General features: G+C 37.5%; 1 protein-coding gene across 2 annotated transcripts; it reads right to left on the bottom strand.

Moving 5' to 3' along the window:
• Positions 1-1,867: 1,867 nt before the first annotated feature.
• Positions 1,868-19,387, bottom strand: LOC4328870 (putative callose synthase 8). Of its 2 annotated transcripts, XM_015771476.3 has the most exons (41): positions 18,904-19,387; positions 17,711-17,811; positions 17,436-17,506; positions 17,228-17,309; positions 17,039-17,152; positions 16,042-16,158; positions 15,851-15,943; positions 15,682-15,773; positions 15,441-15,567; positions 14,839-14,976; positions 14,680-14,756; positions 14,328-14,610; positions 13,215-13,340; positions 12,990-13,107; positions 12,519-12,847; positions 12,159-12,211; positions 12,019-12,079; positions 11,799-11,880; positions 11,644-11,693; positions 11,481-11,567; positions 11,273-11,407; positions 11,087-11,184; positions 10,932-11,016; positions 10,325-10,485; positions 10,090-10,213; positions 9,039-9,133; positions 8,813-8,960; positions 8,570-8,721; positions 7,323-7,429; positions 7,101-7,199; positions 6,942-7,010; positions 6,585-6,765; positions 6,385-6,496; positions 6,075-6,194; positions 5,885-6,000; positions 5,722-5,805; positions 5,267-5,379; positions 4,954-5,183; positions 2,818-3,666; positions 2,519-2,704; positions 1,868-2,437 (listed from the first exon to the last, which is right to left on the bottom strand). In XM_015771476.3, the coding sequence occupies exons 1-41, from the start codon at positions 19,196-19,198 to the stop codon at positions 2,207-2,209; spliced, it is 5,991 nt and encodes a 1,996-aa protein (XP_015626962.1). In that variant the 5' UTR covers positions 19,199-19,387; the 3' UTR covers positions 1,868-2,206. The 2 variants fall into 2 exon arrangements, with proteins under 2 accessions (XP_015626962.1, XP_015626964.1); XM_015771478.3 differs by lacking the exons at positions 17,228-17,309; positions 17,436-17,506; positions 17,711-17,811; positions 18,904-19,387 and having other exon boundaries at positions 15,851-15,939.
• Positions 19,388-21,134: the final 1,747 nt, after the last annotated feature.

The following is a 21,134-nucleotide window of genomic DNA, read 5'->3' as shown; positions in this document are numbered from 1 at the left end:
TTCGTTCTAAAATAATTTTTTTCCCTTCCATTTGTCCCGAAATAAATTTATTTTTAAATAATCATTTTGCATCGGAATTTTGTAAATGTTGATATAAAACACAACGGGTTAGATAAAGTAAAGAATAATATATTGTATTGCAATTTGATAAAATGCAGATATTATAATCTTTTTGATTTTGTATTGATATGTGAGGAAAAATAAAAAAAATAAATTTATTTTGAGATGGAGAGAGTACTCATTAGCTACTTTTCAGATTCTACGATTTCCTATCTACAATGACATATTGGCATGGGCATATAGGGTGAGGAAGGGCAAGGAAACAAGGTAGCTAGCTAGCTAGTGGGGAAATAATGCGATGCGGCCCAATGGAGCATGCAAGCATGTGCGTGGGTGGCCGTAGGACATTCTCACGAACGAACGAACAGGGTCGATCATTTCCACATGCATGTCACATGCAACGGCCTCTCCTTTGCTCCCTCCACCCAGCTAGCAAAGCATCGCAAATACGCGTGCATATTTTTGCATGCCTACTGTACACTCATCGACCGATCTACTTCCCAACTTGCTTATTTACATCTACTAGCTAGCTAGCTACTACTAGAATGTAAGTATTTTTCTGAGTATTCTTTTGTTAAAATATATCTGAACATCCCTCCATTCGAATACATTTTGAAAACATACTGAAAAATACTTATATTTTAAAACCGAGGAAATGAGTATATGCAGGGGCGGAACCAGGAGTAGGGCATCCCTATTCCTGACCCTAAATACCCATGGGAATAACACTTCAAATTTTTTTAAAAAATTAGAAGAATAAAGACTAATATATGAAAATTACATTAGTTGAGCTGTGGTTTGAGAAATTTTTTACCCCTCCACCGTATATGTTTAGTTCATCTTTGCAAGTTGCATTCTAACTGCATCATATCTCTGCCATTTCTGTAGTAGTACAAGTGCACATGTAAATGTATATACAAAATGGTAAGATTATTCTGCCATATGCACATTTGCATTTCCATCGATCCTTGCCGTGTTCGTAACGCGCGTACTTACGTCTCTTGCTGTCTTTGCATGCTGTCCTACGGCTGTCCTAGCTCCTGAATACAATTCTTTGTTTTTTTGAAATGTTTACTCATGTGCAGTGCTGGGACGTACTAGTCTAGTGCCACTCGCGAACGTGATTCTTTTGGGCAGCCAGGGTACGTAGCACATGCTTATGCATTGCTGCTGGTCCCTGTTTTAATTAATTAATTTGTGGTGTTAATTAAATCGACATCTCTCTCGCAGATTATGTTGGTGTCAGAGGCATGTAGACATGTAGTTGGAGAAGCGAAGCATGATGCAGTGGCTCTTTGATTTGTTTCTTTCAAGTTCTGCAGCTGCAGAATTCAGACCCGGCGCTAGAGGCTTCAATTACAAAATCAACTGGAATCTGTTGGTCTGTGGGCCAACTTCAGTTATACTATGCTATACTACCGTATTAGGCCAGACACTGTTGCTGCATTACAGTTCTTTCAGACTGTGGCACAATAAACAAAACAAAGGTAGTACAATGTTTTGGTTATCCTGATTTATTGTGACTTAAAGCGTTTTCAAATTCATTTGTAAATCTTCTGTTAAGTGCTGCAGATCGCAAGACAAACGAATAAAAAAAAAATGTTTTGATAGGCCCATTCACACTCAACTCAAGAGATGCTCTCCTGGAACAAAGCATGCCTTTGATAGCTTGCAGGCACAAAAAACAAATGAGAATGCTACGCGAATATATCTTCATGTAAACTCCCAAGTGATATACATAGCATAGAAAAATAAACTTTAAGCAAGCATAACAAGAAAAAGCTGCTCTGAGAAACAGAAGAATCGATGCTGAAATCCCCAATAAAATCACAGGTGTATTTCAGTAATTTGAGAGCAAATATCCGTGATGTTGTATAATCTAACATGACTTTCGTCCAAGAGCAATAGCACGGCATTTCTGTGTTACAGAAAGTAAGAAATGGTATGTGAAGATAAAACTAAGTCTAGATTTAAACTCTACATAAAAACTGAGATGCTAAATCCGTCAAACTCGTATGGGCTAATTAAAGAATGATGGATCACACTGTATACCGTATAATATGTACACCAGGATACAGAGAATTATTATCATCCTGACCAACCAATGGATCGTATTCACAACTCCAATTAACAAAGCCATCAGTTATTACCTCCGTTTGGTTTTCCCTGCAATAAAAGGTTGGATCTGCAACTGCCTAGAAAATGCCCTGTTGAAAAGAACCCTGGTTTGGATGGCGGAGATAACAGGCATCCATGCTAATGCAGCGATCGGAAAAAATAGCAGTGAACCCATTCCGTAGTCGTAAGCATGAGCAATAACCTGAATAGGCTCCCATATGGCATAGTATTCAATTTTTGGCCTCAAAACTTGAACGATCTGCACCAGCAAGAAACCATTAGGGTGACAGAGACGAGAAATAATCTTGGGATAAATGGTTACCATACTGTTGACACTTACAAGGAGGAGGCCCCAACCAGTTGGTATGAAAGCGAGGCAACAGATGATCAAATCCATGATGGATAGTTGGCAGAGGCAAGAGAGAAGGATTAAGGAGGTCATCACTGAGAGGAATATTAACAATTTGATAAGCCTGAAGACAAGCTGGTGCTTTGAGCTCAACCGACGGCTAGCACAATTAACAAGCTGCATAGAGTATTACACAACCATTAGAATTTTCCAATAAATGGACATGAGGATGAATGAAGACAATTGCATGAAACAACAATGCATCGAAATTTTTGAGATTAAGCGTTCACCTTAACTAACCCAACAATGGCAATAATAACAACCCAAGAAAGCAAGTAGACTAGGAAATTTTTGTTGTCTTGAGATATCTTGAGATGATAGACAAGTCCGTATTGATACATGAAGAAGCGCAAGGAGAGCAACACTTCAAGAATCCTAGAACTCAGTACTGAGTGACGAAGATGTGCATTCTCAGCATTCCACCATGATTCCCAGCTCTTTTCTGGTTGCACTCCTATGCCCCCTTGGTTCCTCATCCATATTGTCCAGTCTGCCCAATCCTCAACAATCTTACGCCAAGCAAAACCAGCTGGGTTAAAAAGAAAAGGTGCAAACAGCCAAGTCACTGCCATAAACCACGTTGAGTATGTGATCATCACATGTACCACAGTGCTCACATACGATCTTCTAAAAATATGGTAAATTATCAGAAGGAAGACCAATTCAAATCCTTTGACAAAATGACTTCGGGAGTATAACTGGTAGTTTTCTGTAAAGCTTGCATGGAATGCCACAAATTTGCGCCCTGTTGGTCGGTATTTTGCACCACCGTGAAGAATAGTACGTCCATAATAGTGAGCTTTTGTTCCAAGAGAGAATGTGAAGAAAACTGAAGCCAACTGCAGTTGCATGAGGATAAAGTCACTCAAAGCTACTCGGAAACCTTTTTCCAGACCTAGCTCCATCACCATAGGTAATCCTGTAAGCAGACCCAGCTGGAGAAAAGACTGAGATACCAGGGCAGTTTCTAAGGACTTCATATTCTGAGTCTCAGCTTCAATTAACAGAGCTCTCTGTAGGCCGCTAAGAACCAAATACAATTGTCCATAGAGGAAAACATAAACGCCTACAACTGATATCTGCAAACACATGGACCAATTGAAACAATTAGACTCAGTGCCCCTGTGTGTATTCAAATAAGACACAAAGGAGGCAAGGATCATGATTATTAAGAAGCATATAAATGTTGTCAAACCCTTAAACATTCAAAATTTCATCGAACGAATATGTTTTCGATGAAATTTAAACATGGAAGTGTAAAAGGTAATATTGTTAATGATTCAATATCTCTAGAATAAGATTCTCAAAAGGTAACCGTGGAAACTTCAGGTTTCATCCTTCTAGTTGTTCCCAATGACCTGTTTGAAAGATAGTCTTAATATTAGGATGGAGTTGTCCATAATTGACCATCCACTGATTTCTGTGGCAGCTCTACTGTCATTGTGGCCATATTGAATGGCACGGGATGGATCAACCCAATTCATTCCTCAAAATAAAAAGGATGGCCATGTTCATAGTACCTATTAATGGTTCAAGGATCGGTGCAAAATCAGATGTATAGAGATGTTTTTTCATAATAACTATAACAAGGTGAAAGAGGTCAGAGGCTGCTCTGCTATTTCCTAGAGTATTGAATGTTTATTGAAAAAATACGGAGGGGCATGCTTGGCCTGCATGCACAGCCAAACCACCCACACCCGGTGGATGGCACCGATGAACAGCAGTTCAACCGGAGAACCGCGTATCAGCAGTCTCACTCACCCATGCGAGGAGGCAAACCCAACCAAAAAATATGTGTCACCCAACGAGATAGCCAGAAAAAATATCAAAAAAATGAGAAACAGTATGATTGTGGTTGTTATCAGCTGATGATGTGCCTGCTTAGAGAAAAGGACTAGGAATATTAGAGCAGAATACTAAAGCAGCTAATCTCAGAAAAAGGAGGGAACCAAAGCTTAGTCCATAAATTCAAAAAAAAAAAAAAAAACTTAGTCCAGTCTGGCTATATGACTAGGCCATTCTCAAACCAATTTTGAGCTGGCAAAGACAGCCGATTGAACCAGAGAGCTTTAAAAAGAGCAGCTAGATGGGATTGCTGAACAAGATGACCCTTTAACTTCTTTTACTGTAAGTAAGATTTGAATGGACCTCTAGATAAATAAAGACGTGCTACGTGACAATGAAAAGGTTACACAAAATAACAGATTCATGTTTACTGTAATTTTATAATTCTTGCACAATTTTTTCTACTTATTTGTTGTTAGTCTACTCTAAGCTTTGCTGAAGAAAGGACCATTAGTACACATCTCATAGTAAAAAGTACTTGTAGTCCTGATAATTGGTGTGCGGAAGGAGAGAGATCATACTAGACTATTGAAGTAAAATCCCACTGTTGTGAAATAACAAGAGAGCATCCTGAAAAAATCAAAGCGTCGCCCTAGCCGATGGATATCACGGCTAAGAGTTTGTTCACTATTCCCATTTGCAACTTTAGCTTCAAATTTTGATATCTGATTAAGACCAACATCACGCCCTTTGCCAACTTGAATGTACTCATTATAAGTTATATGTCCACGGCGCAATATGGAATTATACCCTGCAGAATAAATGTTAAAGCTGCAACTGCATATCAATTTAATAGAAAGATTTTGTTTCAACAGAAGAAAAGGTTCAACTTACCAGCAAACACGTCCTCACTTAAGTTAATAGTTTTAGACGCTTTGCTTATGCCACCTCTTGTCAAATGAAACATCCGATCAAAAATGTCTGGATGACCATAATGAAACCGCACCCTGCAGCCATGGGAGTGACCTTTTAAATAACAGAGTGCTTTTATATATTATGCTCTCTAGGAATCAATGGGCTGGTAACAGGGAGGCAGTTTAATGACCATTTTTGGTGCTATCCTTTATTGAACGCTAGAGCTTCTGGCTAATTGTTGAAAAAGAAAGATAGGCCTCTTACATAAAAGTTCTATCGGAGTATGAATACTTATGATGTAAAAGGAAATCGATATCTAACACATGCCACATGTAACATGAACTTTATACAAATCAGAAACTCAAATATAAAAAGTTAGTTTGTGCCATCACTGCAAAAACTATTTAGATCAAGAACAAAGAGAATGCTTTCACCTGAGGGGGTCAGCAAGAAATCTTTGTCCAATTGTAACAAAGCTGGTTTCTTGATATGACATGAATCCAGCAAGTGAAGAAACACTGCACACACATAGAGAAAATACTCTTTAAATATAAAGACAGAAACAAGTTTGAAAGACATGTTGCAAATAATACAGACCTTCCAGTGAAGATGTGCTCTCTAAGCCCAAGGATAGTTGGAGCTTTGCCCCTAGGATGCCTAACAAATTCTTGAAGCACGTTTCTCATCTTATAAGCTTCTTCCAGATAGTTGTCCTGATAGCACGATAGTCTTTATGAGCAGTCTTTATAAAGAAACAAAAAATATAGAAGAATGTCCAATTAGTTACTTGGTTCATATCGATTGTTTGTAGAGCTTCTCCACGGGTGAATATAATAGCGTGATTTTGATTTTCAGGCTTCCCTTCTCCAATAAGGGGTGGACCAGGCAGCTTTATACGGTAAATTTCCTATGCAAATAATTAACAAGCACAATTATCCGAGAAGCTGGAGAGAGAATATTAATGGAAATACACATTATAATTTAAAAGGTACAGTCACACTGATAAATAATAAATGTTGAAAAGATATATAAACAAGCTTAGATCTAAAGAAAGAATGGAATTCTGTACTCGCTAAATCATAAGTTAAGATCATTACCTGGTCTAAATTGTTTTCTGCTTTTATTAAAACTGATGAATAAACCTTATGAGGCCTATTATCTACTATGATCTCCTTCTCTTCAATGTAGGCGACACGTAGAGCTGGATACCTTTATTGGGCACATCAGAAGTGGCAATTATCAGCATTATTCAGGTGATAAATCATTAATTTGCAGGTTTCTATTTCTCAAATTATACCTTGTCATTAGATCGATAATGTCTTGAGCATGAGGATTACCACTAGATTTCTGTTCCCCAAACTTCTGACATGAGATGACGTACGAAAATTTCATATCAGCAAGTGCGTCTAGTTCAGTTGATAATGATTGGTGCATGTTCTTAGTTTGTCGCCCATTCGCCGCAGGTCCTTTGCATAATTCTGTGCAAGTTTTTGCTCAAAAAATTAAACCAAAGAAGTATGAAGGTGACAGGTATGAAATCATCAGAACTGTTATCTGATAGTATTCTGATTTCTGATCTAGTTGGTTTGAAATACAACCAGCTATGGGAAGCTATTTCTAAATTTCATAATGAAGCAGAAAATTCTATATGCACCTTGGTCATTTGTCCTGTCTAAGAAAGCCTGTAGTCTCAGTGCTTTTCTGTAATACATCATTCCTCGGACTAGAGTGCATGACAGAAAGAGTCAGACAGCTTGGAGACATGGACTTAGATGACGAGTTTACAATAAATGATAATATTTCTGTAGATTACCAGTTCGGCTTAATGTTTGACCATGGAAAGAAGCCCAGTATCTGATTTCTTCTTGTGTGACCTTTGGACCAAGCCGTTCCAAAAAGTTTCTCCATTCATCTAAAACAATGAGAAACATGACCATGTTTTATGGAAAAGAATACCAGATCTCAGTAACAAAATGAAATCAATGCAAGCAATTGTAATAATAGTGAAGGGATCTAGCTATGGAAGACAAATGACCTGGATATATCTTTTGCATGTAGGAAAGGATGGATGCCTCGTCTTGATCTGAATGAAGTTCGTCCTCTGAAAACTTTACCTCTTCGTTGAAATATGGAGTTATTATGCTGGATAAAGTGTCCTGATGTTAGGGTGCTATCAGAAGTATATTATACTTGCTTAAATCTGATTTTGTTGTAATTGTGATGGTGTATGAATCTCCAAAAAGAGTTAATTGACAGGATGACGTTTATATCAATGGAAAAGTTGGCCTCAGGCACCACCCAGATGGCCAGCCACCGCCTATTAGGTGTGGCTACCTATGCAGTGATTAGGCAGATCACTAAAGCTCAGTCAACCAGACAACACCTTTGACGAAAATGGATTAGGCGGCATGAGGAAGGGGATGTACCTGTGGCATTCCTACCTAACCCAAGCTACTAGGGTTTGCACCTCATTTGAATTGTCGGAATAGACATAATACAGTCTGTGTTGGCCTTAATCTCTTCAATTTCATGATGATTGAGGAGTGCTAACACTAGGTATTGTGATTTTTATGGAGTCAACCCAATGCCATGAAACAACTTGAAATATGCTGTACCAGCTCATTAACGTGTAAAATTAGTATAATAGGCATCATGTTAGTGCACATGAGAATCATGATGGTTTCTGTGGATGTTGCATGGAGTAGTTTATTAGAAAAGGTCTAGTTGTGCGATGTCTATACCTTCTATAAAGTTACAACTCACTAAGCGCCTAAAGCTCAACATGCAAACATAGGAATTATTAGTTAACATGCTTAAGCATGTCACATCGACCCACTAAACACCAAAAGGTTAGCATGCAAGCATGACAATTATTAGTACATACTAAAACTTAAAATGCAACTATACTACATCTACAAATTATAACATACAAGCATGCTAAATCATTATTCCTTATATCATTTCCACAATATTTCAACATTAAATTATCCCTATTTCTACAACATTTTACATAATATTTATCTATATTTTCCGCAGCAAAACGCGGGGTGTCATGTAGTTATATATAAAAAAGCTACAATTTTGCTAAATTGCTGAGGTATTTTGAAAGGTTATCCATGACCATTAGACATAAGGTGCCTAGAGTACTAGATATAATTTGTGTGAGAGAGCAATGGGTGATATGCTACATAGGCTGCCTTAAATGGAAAGGCTTTATAAATCGATATTAATCAAAACAGACTGAAATAAGTTCGAGAAAGTTTTTAATAGTACAGATATTACCTAAATGACAGCATACTGCTGACTTTCGGAGCAGATGGCATATCCATAAAAAGAGACGTGGCAAAAAATGAAATGCGTCGCCGAGCCTCTAAATTTGACGGTACTTCCACGACCTTTTCTTTAGTATTAAGCAGAAGGTAGAGGCGTTTCACCTGAATATACCACATTATCTCATCATTAATGGAGGCACTATCAACTATGAATACGTAATCTGTCTGTAAATAATCAAAGGTGGGCCCAAACCTGCTCTTTTAGTGGGCCATTCTCAGGAAATGGAAAACGTATGTTCGATATTGAGCTGATAGATGCAAAGAGCTCTGGTTTGTAGTACTCAAAGGTTCCATCATCATCCGAGATCAGTGTTTCAGAAGAATTAATCAGACCTAATACACTGTTGAAAGAAGAGGTCATTGTTGTGGTTACCAAAAAAAAAAAAATGAGAGAAAGATATGATTAAATATATTCTTACCTTTGAGCATCTACAAGCATATCTTGGACCAGAATATCAATGATATCTTGGAGTAAAATTGTCACTTCATATCGAAGTTCTTGTTTGTTCGTGTACTGGGGAGTCATACAAGAAAATTTCATTATACGGGCAAAACAAAATCAAACCAAGTCTATATATATCAACACAATAATGTTAAAAAAAATGCTATATCCACTCCCCATCAGTATAATAGTTCTTTGTTAGCTATAAGTTTCTGCAAATTTCTACTGCCATCCTTTGTAGGTCGCTACCTATAGATGTTTGGTTCCTTTTATGGGTTGTTTTTAGTGGCAATGTCATGTTTTTTTTTTTTGGCGGGGAAAAGAGGATAGTGGAATGTCATGTTGTGACGCTTTTTTTCATTTTAGGATCTCTTGAGAGACACTTTCGATCTCTCTTTTGTAAATATTTCTCTTCTCCTTAATGAAATGAAACGCGGTCCTCCTGCGTGATTTCCTGAACCCCAGGGAAGTAACTATCCGATACAGAACCTACATATCTCCATCATGTTCATTGCCATTCCTTATGATTAATTCTATTATTCCAGCCACCTTTACCATCACAATTGTTATCCTTTGATCATGGGCTAAGGTTCAAAAGGAAGAAAATAAAAGGGGAAATCACCAAAAACCTATAGAAAACAACCAGTCCAAGTTCTGGTACCTGGCCTGGATTCACTTCAAACCACGTTCAGTTCAACTTCTTAGCAACATTCTTATTGTTGTGTCTAATTCATATCCAAAACTCAAATTTGTAAAGCATATGTTTCCAAAATTTTAATAAGAAATAGATTAGCTTGACTAACAAAAGCTGAATCTAGAACTCCTCTGGTTTAAAGTCTGTTTATGGTTCTTGAAACCCTGTACCTGGCCAAAGATTGGTTTCAAAAGATGCAATGCAAAAATCCTCCCAATTTCGAAAACCAGAAAATGGAGAAGAAAACCAACATATTACTGTGATTAAATGGTGAATCCAAACCACAAAAGGGAAAAAGATAGAAGTATCACAGTAATGTTAGTAAGGTTATTACCAGAAGCTCAGCCAATCTGTCAAACTTGGCAACCAGTGAAGGCAAATGGTCCATCTTAAAATCAACCAATAGACTTGCATTCTGAATACTCTTTTCGATTTCAGTGTAGATGGCAGCTATTACCCTGGATAGAATCTGTAGAACATCATAATAATATTCACAGGGACATGCACTTGAAAAGCTTTGAAACAAGAAAAAAAGTAATATTACAGGTATGATGAAGTAAAATGATTACCTCTTCTCTACATCACCAATAACCAGATGCCTCAAAATACTTTTTGTCAATTCGTAGAAATCATTGATTGCACAAAGCATGTAATTATCCTTCTTAATTATACAGAAGAGTCGTGTACTTTTTCCAGTAAAATTGGCTACCATATCTACTGCTTCTGAAAACTGCCATTGAAGGAAAACGAGCATAAGATGATATAGAGTTTTCGTTGGTAGATTTGATATATAGAGATATTATACCTAATGACAGAAATTAGTAAAGACTTCAAATAGTTTCCAAATGAGAGCTAATGATACAATAATTATGTCCGTCATGGTTGAGATTGATGATAAAATTTGTGGTATAGAAAGAGTAGCTAGTTCTCGTGACTAACAAAAAAAAAGCAAATCCAATATTTGAATTATCCTAGTAAGTTTATTAAAGTTTTTAGCTAACCTGATATACAATTTTCAAGTATTTACGCAAAAAAAAAAGGCTGCAGGATAAAAAAAACTATTGGCAGGTTGTGTGCTAAACTACATTATACTTGAAGTACTAACTTAAGTGGCCTCTCAAAAAAGGTGAGTATATTGCCATGGGATGTTACGTATCATAGGGTAGATCAGCACACCTTTTTGGCGAGTAAAAACATGGGCCAACGAATAGAACCAGACCTATGTTCTAGTGACATGGGCATTGTCATCAAGTCCATCTCTCTGCAGAATCAACAAAAACAAATAATAAAGAGTATGAAGTTTAAGTTGCAGTAAAAAGATCAGGCCTTACCTATTACTTATTAAATCCTCTGAGCGGAAGCTATTTATTATTTGATTCCAAACAAGAGCAAACTTTATTGGATCATGTCTTTCAGCTTTACCAAAATTCTGAAATTGAACATCATCTAAGAAAAGGGCAAGAAGGAAGAAATGATATGATACAACAACAACCAAAGAGGAGATGAAGAGCTTTCACCTTAAATATTTTCTTTTCCAAGAAACTAGGCAATATTCCCTTTTTCTTTGTCATCATTGAATGAGGAACAAGAGAGGTATTGAACGCCTCTAGCAAGGTACAGAATCGACTTCTCACCATTCCCATTGTACGAATCTAGATGAGTATTCCAAATAAGAATATATAAACACCTGAAATAAATTCCAGTTTTTATGGCACCTGATCTCACCTCACCAAGATGATGAATAATACCACACATACCACCAAAGATGGTACAGAATACAGAATACCAAATCTGTGTGTCCATGAAATAGACCTGTTGGAAATGTAAAGACAATTATATAATTTCTGATCCATATCCAAATTAATATAAAGGTTTACAGAGTCCTTACAAGAATTATAGGGGCCCATACAGCAAGAATAGCTCCAGCGTTGCTTTTGACTGGTGCCAAAAAAAAAAATGATCACATGGGCTTGAGTGTAAACTAGTACTGCAAATACCATATTGAGTGAAAAAGGGAAAACAGATGAAGAGTGTAGGGAGCACCTTGAGGAAAGAATTCATGCCACTCATATTTATTCACATTGACCTTCATAATTTCTTTCGTGGGTTCAACAAGAGGCTTAATCTGGATAATCAATGGTCAGGGGGTGGTTTAATTATAAAACAAAATGGTCAGGAGGAGGCTTAATCTGAGTTAGTATGTATGTGCGTGTGTGTGTGTGTGTGTGTGAGAGAGAGAGAGAGAGAGAGAGAGAGAGAGCACCTCAAAGTAGTAGCTAAATAAAAATTTGCTTGACAAGAGAATTGTCCAAAATGTTGTATACCTGTGAGGCGTAGAAAGACTGTTTAGTTCATATCAAATAACCAAAATGAAATATAGGAAATGTAATGCACATATTTTACTTTAGTAAAGGTACTTGGCCTTCTTGCATTCCTCGTCCAACATATAACTCAGGCTGCACATATCATCATTATTAATTCATTTTGCTATAGTATCATGCACAAGATATGAAAGTCAACTAACACTGCACACAGCTATGTAGAAGCTCTGTAAAAGGATAAAAATAAATATTGAACTCCCAATGACTGATTTTGTATTGGAAAATAAATTTCATGACAATGTATTCCACTGAATTGATTCTTGACATGAATCGCAATGTACTCCACTGGATTAATTATGGCGTGAAACAATGTCCAATATCAAATGCAACATGCAAGATAAAAGGTAAGCATATATTCAACTTTGAGTTGGGCTAAACATACCTGACACCACCAGGCTAACATATTGCAAATTCTCCAAGTAGATGTCTCTAAAAAACTGCTTACAGCAGGAACAAAAAACAATGCCATCCCAATCACATTGCTTGTAAGGTACAATGCAACGACCACCATATATTTCGACAAGCAGAAGATCCCCAGAAAAGTTTTAGGTCGTCTAGCTGAACAAGACAAGTAGTTTTGGGAACTAGCATAAAATATGGGAAGAATGATGGCCCATGCCACAGCAATAGAAAGTTTTACAGCAAATCTTAGCTTCTGACTAAATCTCATCGTTCTCTTGGTTCTCCATGAGAAAGTAATATCAAGAATAACTGCACAAAAGAAGTATATCACAGAAGAGTGAAGATAGAGCACAAGGAATTAACGAAATAGATATATCAGTATATTAAGAACTAATTCATCGAAGCAAGGCAATCAATAACATACATAAGAAAAATGAAAAGTCAAATTAACCTTGAATAACTCGAAGTACTGAATTGGTTATGAAAATACTCAGAACATCCTGAAAAATTATTGGATCAAGTAACTGGAGAGGACTTTCTAATCCATGCCATGCCATTATTATAAGAACCTGAAATAAAATCAACAACAAAATGCGCCAAAAGTTCCGACAGAATAAGAAGAATGAGATTAATTATAGAAGTATACACTTCATAACTATTAATGTAAGAACCAAACCTGAAGCCCAAGCACAAGGAGTGTCCACATCCTATCAAAGCTTCTGAAGATATGCCAAAAGGATCGGACCTCAACAAAATTTGTCTTTCCTAACCACTTCTGTTGAGATGTGTCGCTTGTAGTTTGCTATATGCAATACCAGGAAAAATTAAACAAAAGCTAGTGAACAATTATACTCATGTAAATACACTTAAATCTATGCATATGTGAGATGTTAATGTACAGAAAAAGCCTTAAACTTTTGTCATGGGCATTAGGCCGAAAGGCCGAGGCCCATAGGCAGCCCACACCAGGCAAGTTAGAGATAAGATTGCTTAAGATAAGATTAGATAGAGTTCTTACTTAGGAGTCAAGTTATTCCATCTATATAAGGATGGGATTGTGTCTATTATCGTTAAGCAATGAATATCAATTAGTCTAATCTCTCTCCCCAATATTCTCTCCCTAGTCTAAATCTACATCCTTTCCCCGGTAGCCGACATCGCCCGGCTCTCCTCCGGCGGTGGTTATCTTGTCATGGCTTCAAGTCATGACAACAGCTTGATGAGTTACTTTGTAGAAAGTTATGATATGGTAAGCTTGAGGACATGGGAATTCATATTAGTTATTTATAACAGTAAAGCATTGCAATGTCCTCTTAAACTAAAATGTACCCCCACCACCTTTTCCAAAATTGAAGTCACCCTACAATGAAGTCAATCAACTTTATACATGAAGGAAATACTATATAATTAATTTTTCATACAATATACTTCCAAAATATATGATAGTATATTATTTTTTTATTGCATATCATGATTAAAATCCATAGCCAAAGTTCTACATCTGAGATTGTGAAAACATTTTGGGACAGAGGGAGTAGCTTTACTCACTACAGAACAATAGTTCTATGATTAACCCCAAAAAATAAACAAAAACATATAACAAAATTTAAATATTAAAACTAGCACATGCATGAAACAACCAGCATCATAGATGCTAGTGGATATCAACCTATTTAGCCAATTAGCTATTATGTTCTCAATGTTTAGTGTGGGATAAGTACATAATCCTATATATATGATCGAAATATTGCAATGTTCGAGGAACAGTCATTCTTCAGGTAATAAGTACCTGTTGTGTTTGCCCCGGTGCTTCGGGATTGAGCATATTTTGAAACGATGAGGATCCATTGGGTGTTCTCAATTGGGTGTTTCGTTGCTCAGTTTGCTGAGATGTTCTCAATTGGGTGTTTTGTTGATCAGTTTGCTGAGATGTTCTCAATTGGTTGATTTGTTGCTCGGTTTGCTGAACTGGTGGAACAATGGGAAGCCGAGAATTCTTATTTTTGTTTGACGTAAAAAAGAAGTCATTATTCAGGCGCATGGGCCAGCCAAGCTTGAAGCAATCTGCAGACCTGCACCGTAAAAGAAATTAGTACCTGTTACTAGCAAAAGCTATTACCCAATAAAGCATAGTATCTAACCAGAAGAACTCGTTGAGGTCATCATAGTTTCTCCATGTTGAGTGATCAGATACTCCATTCTTGTTCTTTAGTGATTCCTTCATTAGATAAAGTAGATGAGCATTTCATTTCAAAATTGCAAAGCTGAGTTGAGAAGTTGAAAAGAAAATGATATCAGACCTCATATATCTCTTTGTATATTGGCGTCACTACTTTTTTCAAAAATGATTCATCATCTCCTCCATATGCAGGTCTGACTTTTTCGCCAGTAATTAAGCTTACAGCTCCTGAGAGTACTCCATATAACTCATACGACATCTGAAACAGGAAGTGTGGTTACCTTTATCTCTCAAAGTGAGAACACCTTTTGGGCCAAAAATTCTGTGCCTCATTTATACTGGAGAACCCAGATATACTGCTTAGAACAAGTGAAGTAGGTTTGTTTCTTTAATTAGAAACACATAAAAGCACTAGTTATCTAGATCAACTCCTTTTAGCAAGAACTTTATCTGGGAAGACAGAAACTAATCAGACGTTAAGAGTTTGCTAAAGAAATACTTATTCAAAAAGTAGTACTACATAAAACAGGATAGAACTAAACAAAAACTACATTTACATGGTATTTTTATTTGCCACCAATGCAAATTTAGCTGCACAGACAAGGCAACTTAAGCATAAATCTATTGTTCATAAATGATTTGAAGAAAGATCCAATATAAACTGTAGTTTCGAATCACTAGTACATTGCAAGCACAGAGAAAATATGAAGTGGAAAGACTTACATGATGAAAGATGTAGCATAAACATTCTGGCATAAGTCGTAAGTTTGATGCTTCTCCCCATATAAGAAGATAAAGAGATATGTACAGAAGTTTATGTTGCTGGATTTCCTGCTTCACAGAGGGCAACCTGTGGATTGCAATACAAAGAGGTGGTGTTGTTAAGACAATACTTCCTAGAAATGCGCCTGAACTGATTTTCAGTTATTTGTGCAAGTATTTTGAGAAATAAAACACAGTCTACCATATGTTGCTTTTTCTCCCCAAAAACTTGCACCAGGTCAGATAGTTCTCAAATGTTTTTGCCAATAGTTCATCTACTGCTCTGTCATCAAGCTAAAGAAGACATATTAGAATGTTATTCTATATGAAGGAAATAAGACAGGCAAAGCAAAATATTCACGTATGAATACCATTGTTTCAGAGGATGACTTGGGGTTCAAGCGAGCATGCATATTTGCAAGCAAAAGAATGAGATGCTCCCTTTGATTGGCAACATTTCCTTTCTAACAAAAAAAAAATACTGAGCTGAAATGCAATTTGCATGAGAACAATACTTGGTACTAGTCTGACAATTAAATACCAAGACAAATAACTAGTCTACCTGGAATCCAAACCAACTTTGCATCCATAGAAAAATATCCATCTGATTTTTGTGATCCTTGGTGTTAGCAAATGGAAGACTGCGAACATTAAACACCGCACACACTGCAACTTTGATCTGTATAAAAGTATACTAGATAAATACACATGCATTTGCTGTAGATAAAAAATAAATTATACATGTCCTAATATTTTTCTAAACAAATGGAAGATTCATTGAACACACAATTCAAGTTTTTACAGTGAATACTTTACAAGGTTTACGAAACTCTATATTCTAGTCATAAATTAGATTGCCTACTACATATATATATGTGGCAATCCGGTTATCTTGAAACTTTCCATGTTAAATTTGTATATTAGAAGGCTAAATAAGATTTTTTTTTTTTTGAGCAAAGGGCAGAGCCCTCCATTTCCATTAAAGAAACGCAGGGCTAAATAAGAATATAGCATACCTTTTCCTAAAAGTTCATATTGAAAGTGTAGGGTTGAGAGGTGAAATAGCATATTCACCACCATCACTACCTTTTTCTAAAAGCAGTATGTATAGATTATAATTAACTTCACACAAGTTGATTCATGCATTTTCACTTGAAATGCATACTGCAAACGCTATAATTAACATGTTAAAAGTATTAGGATTCTGACAAGTAAATTACTAGAGTAATGTATTGCTTTTTGTTATGAGAAAGTTTGGTACTAAAATTACATAGACTGTTAATTTATTAAAAAAAATGATTCTTTACTATGCTACTTAGCCACATTATTTGTAGAGCAAATATATCCTGTAGGAAGGAGGTCTGATCATTTTTCTTCCAAATTCCATCTGGGCAACTCGGTACAGATCCCAGTGTGAAGAAAGTTTCAGAGCTTTTTTTACCATACCAAACATGAAGATTCGCTTGGTATTATAAGCATGTCATATCTGAATTGTCCTTTAGCACAATAAATCTGAAGAACACTTTTTGAGATTTTCAGTAGGAAAAAATATGGCAAACCTCAGGGAGAAGCATAATTGGTTGTTTAGTTGATCCAGGATACAGAGGAAGAATATTATATCGGAATAAGGCCGACTTATCTGCAAAAGTTTCGCTAGCAATGCGTTTCTGTTTCTGCAATTTCATTGAAAGCATTAAATATTGAGCATTTGGTACATAAATAAATCTTGTTTTGTAAATATATCCTACCTCCTTGCCAGTTCCAATCTGAACAGCCCTCAGAACTTCTGCCAGGACAGGCAAAAGTTCACGCTCATCAGCTTTCTCTTTCCTGTAAAAAGATACAGAAACAGGAATGAAATCGCATTTTGGTTTGGGTTCAGGAGTTGAATAATGTTGCAGAAACTAGTCTACATTACACAGTTCCGACTTGTATGATCTGAGAAAAAAATCTTACTTCTCATAAAATAATCTGATCTCTTGAGAATCACTTTTTGCCATTCTCTTTGTAAATGTGCTTTTCTCATCCTGTTTGAAAACAAAATACAACATGAGGTACATTCTTAATCAACGATGATACTAGTACTAATTAGTGACAAGATATGTCTATGAGGAAAAAAAAAGGTGCATTTGTGTTACAGAACTAGGGAAGTTCTCTAAGCACACAAATGATGCTTAAATGCATCACACAAACCTTGAATGAATGCAATTATCTGGCAACAGTATATGCACCTGTTCAAGTCTCTGAAGAAGTGCAGTTTTAAATTGACGAACACCCCTCCCTGTTGAACGTGGATCCATCATATGAGCCTTTTCAAAGGCGTGAAATCGACCTGTCAAATGACACATTTTCAGTATTTTGCAGGTGACTCTTATAGGCAAGACTTCCTTTTTCTTTGTAGCATCCATTGATTACAATCCTTTGTTACATAGTGGAAATAAACTTTTGAACAAAAAAATGCTCAGCAATGTGAAAGAAAAACAAAGGGACAGTGGAAATAAACTTTTGACCAAAAAAATGCTCAGCAATGTGAAAGAAAAAAAAGGGACAGGTTTAACTAGGTTGGAACAAGATTGTATTAGAGGTATTCGGTATTTCCCAGGGAAAGCACTTGAGTGATGCAATATTATGAGTTATGTCACCTAAAGGAAAGGACAAGAGATCTTCTGTAACCAAGGTTAAGGGCTTTATTTTAGAACCCAAACTATGGTACCTTTGACTTGCCTGCTTGTAAACCCACCACAGGTTTCAACTCTCAAGGCTTCCAACAACCTACCCACTCAGCTAATCATGGGAACACATGCAACAGCTGTGGCAGAATAATGTTCCGTGCAGAATAAACTCCAACTGATTCGCCCATGATAGATAATTGACAAGTGAATCTTAGCAGAGACCATTCAACATTGGATATTATAGACAGCTAACATCTGATATCTATCTCTTCTTTTCCCCTTAAAGGGAACTCCAGAATATTCCCGACGATTATGTGCCAAGCAATCTCTTTCACTTCGAGGAATCTTGGGAGCATAGGTTGAGGAAGATGCATGACAGCAGCAGATGACCAAACACGGGGTAGTATCTCGGATCACTAACCATCATTTCCAGCGAGAGAGTATCGCAGAATATTCCCAAGCCGGAACAAGTGGCACCAAAACCACCTCGAATCTTCTATCCTGTCTCGTTAACCCCCTCATACGCCATCATCTCGGGTAGAATCTCAAAACGGCAAAAGCGTCCAATCCGTCCCACTCCCACGCCTCAAGCGCTCAAGCGCATTCACTGTTCCCTTTACTTCGTCTTCGGCATTTCGACGAACACGTCGCAGGCGGACCAGGGACAAAAAAAAAAAAAAAAAAAAAGAACAGGAAAACTAGAGAGACGCAAGGCGGCGCGGGGCGGGGGACGAGGAGCGAGGAGCTCTTACAGAGGTAGGCGACGCGGGGGGACTCGTGCTCGATCTGGTTGGCGACGCGGAGGAACGGGCGGATCTCCGACACCAGCGTCTGCGGCAGCTTCTCGCTGTCGAACTGATTCGCCGCGGACGCAACCGCCGCCGCGTCCCCGGCGCCCGACGACGACGCCGCGGAGGCGGCAGGAGGAGGTGGCAGCGGGGGAGGAGGCGGAGGAAGCGGCGTCGGTGTCGGCCTCCACCGCTGCTGCGCCGGCACGTACCGCAGCGGCCGGCTCGACGGCCCCACCTCGACGATCTCCACCTCCATCGCGGCGGCCACAGGAGGAAGAAGGATGGAGGAGGAGGAGGAGGCCAGCTTCCGCGCGCAAAGGCTGCGCCATGGCGGCTTTTATGCCGGCGAGGGTGGGGTGGCTTTGGCTTTCGCCTTCGCCACTAAGCTTTACCGCTTTTTCGCCGGCGGGCGCAGAGGCGGAGGTGGGCTTTTGCTTTTTTGGGCGATCGCGGCTGATGGATGCAGGCTCGCTTTTGATCTCCGATTTGGTTTCGATTTTTTTTTTTTTTTGTGAGAGGGGGAAGGAGGTGGTGGAAGAACCGGGAGGGAAACGGCTTTTTCGAACGTTGGTGGGGCAACGGCTCTGCCTTCGACCTTCGTAACCTTCAGGCAGGAAACAAATGGCTTTTGAAGGAATTTTTGGAGGATATCCTTCGAAATAAATAAATGGCTCTCCTAAACTGCTTTGGAATTCATTAGAGTTGTCTTTAAATCATATATAGGAATTTTGAAGGATTTTTCAAAATGAGGTTCAACATCTTGAAAAAAAAATTTGTTTGTGCATAGACATTTCTACATTGAAAAAAAATCCTCCATTGATATACTTGTGTTTTTTATACACTCCATCCAACATAGGCATTTCTATATTTATTAGTTCTCTTATGTATTTCCATTTGTAGGATTTTAGGTGCCAGGTCACTCTAACCCTACGGGTTTCTTTTTATTCATGTGTTTCGAAAAAAAACCATTCTTACCAAGCTCATCTTGCCGTTAAAAAAACTAAATGGTTTAGATTGTAATATCATATATAACTTTATAAACATGTAAATATAATTCAATTTAGATAGTGAGGGGGAATACAAATTCAACAGCTGGCGCTAGTAATTTAGCGGCTAGATTTCATTTGGTACCCAGTAGTACCATTAGCTCGAGGTATTTTCTGTCATACCATAACAAACCTTCTCTAAGAATGTGGTGCATTTCACCGCTGGTTTTTTCCAACCTTCAATTGTAAATAGGTTTATGCATATATATTTGTAGAAGTGAGCGACACTATTATATAATTCGTCGAGATATTTTCACTGTTACTTAGATGCTACGAGAGAAATGGGTCTAATATTACAGTCGAAATAAAAAATTTCCTCGTGCTTAGATTGAGTTTGTTGTTTGTTACCGTGTTTTAGTCTTGCAAGGTGTATGGTCTAGTGTGAGATTTAGTAGAATTCTTTACATCTCGTTTGTGTGAGTATTTTCTTTACCTTTTTTCTATGAGTGATTGCTTTTTGTGTGGTGTGATGACTGATGACTGTGTGTCGTTTGCTAGGTGGGTAAGGGTGCTTTAGGGAGCACTAAGTGGTCTACTTTGCCATCTCAAGGGGAAAAAGTAATCTGCTTTGGGGGAAATAATGCATGGTGATGGGCTAGCTACCTCATGGTGGCCAAAGGCTGAGGTTTTGGGCTATATGATATACTATGTGACAATAATGTCAAATATTAATTCACAAAATTTGACTTTGTTCTTTATCAGGTTGTGATGTTATTTTCTTTTATGTTGACCATTTTTACGAAACAATTCCATCACATCACTGTACTACCTCCATCTCAAAAATATCTTATTTCCGGCTATGTTCATGTGCATAGCTAAAAATGGTCACAAGAAGGAAAATTTCAACACAATACTACGTGTATTTTTTTTTAACAATGAATAGCAGTAAACCTAAACAATAACTATGAATGCACACAACTATTTCAATATCTTTCTCAATTATAGGACAAGTCTAAATTGCACATATATTAAAGGAAGAAGATAATGGCTACTCCAGTGGTTGTTAAGAAGTTTAACTCTGTGGAGACCCTTTTTATTACAGTATGTAAAGGTAAATAATGTTGGGATGATTGTGTGATCCCGAATTCCCGATCGATCGGTGTCGGTGGGATGGACCATTCATAATATGTTTGGTGTACTTGGTGA

This window comes from Oryza sativa, chromosome 2 (assembly GCF_034140825.1).
Source record: "Oryza sativa Japonica Group chromosome 2, ASM3414082v1".
Classification (NCBI taxonomy): Eukaryota; Viridiplantae; Streptophyta; class Magnoliopsida; order Poales; family Poaceae; genus Oryza; species Oryza sativa.
This window is presented reverse-complemented; position numbering and strand designations above follow the sequence as displayed.

Bases quoted from the DNA above. Each gene is read 5' to 3' on its own strand.
- LOC4328870 (XM_015771476.3), bottom strand. From the start codon at position 19,198: ATGGAGGTGGAGATCGTCGAGGTGGGGCCGTCGAGCCGGCCGCTGCGG. The intron at 12,080-12,158 runs GTAAAATATGTG...TACGCCTCACAG, and splicing joins GGCCAAGTACCTTTACTAAA to GTATACAACATTTTGGACAA. The intron at 5,184-5,266 runs GTAAGTTGAACC...TTTATTCTGCAG, and splicing joins AAGTGAGGACGTGTTTGCTG to GGTATAATTCCATATTGCGC.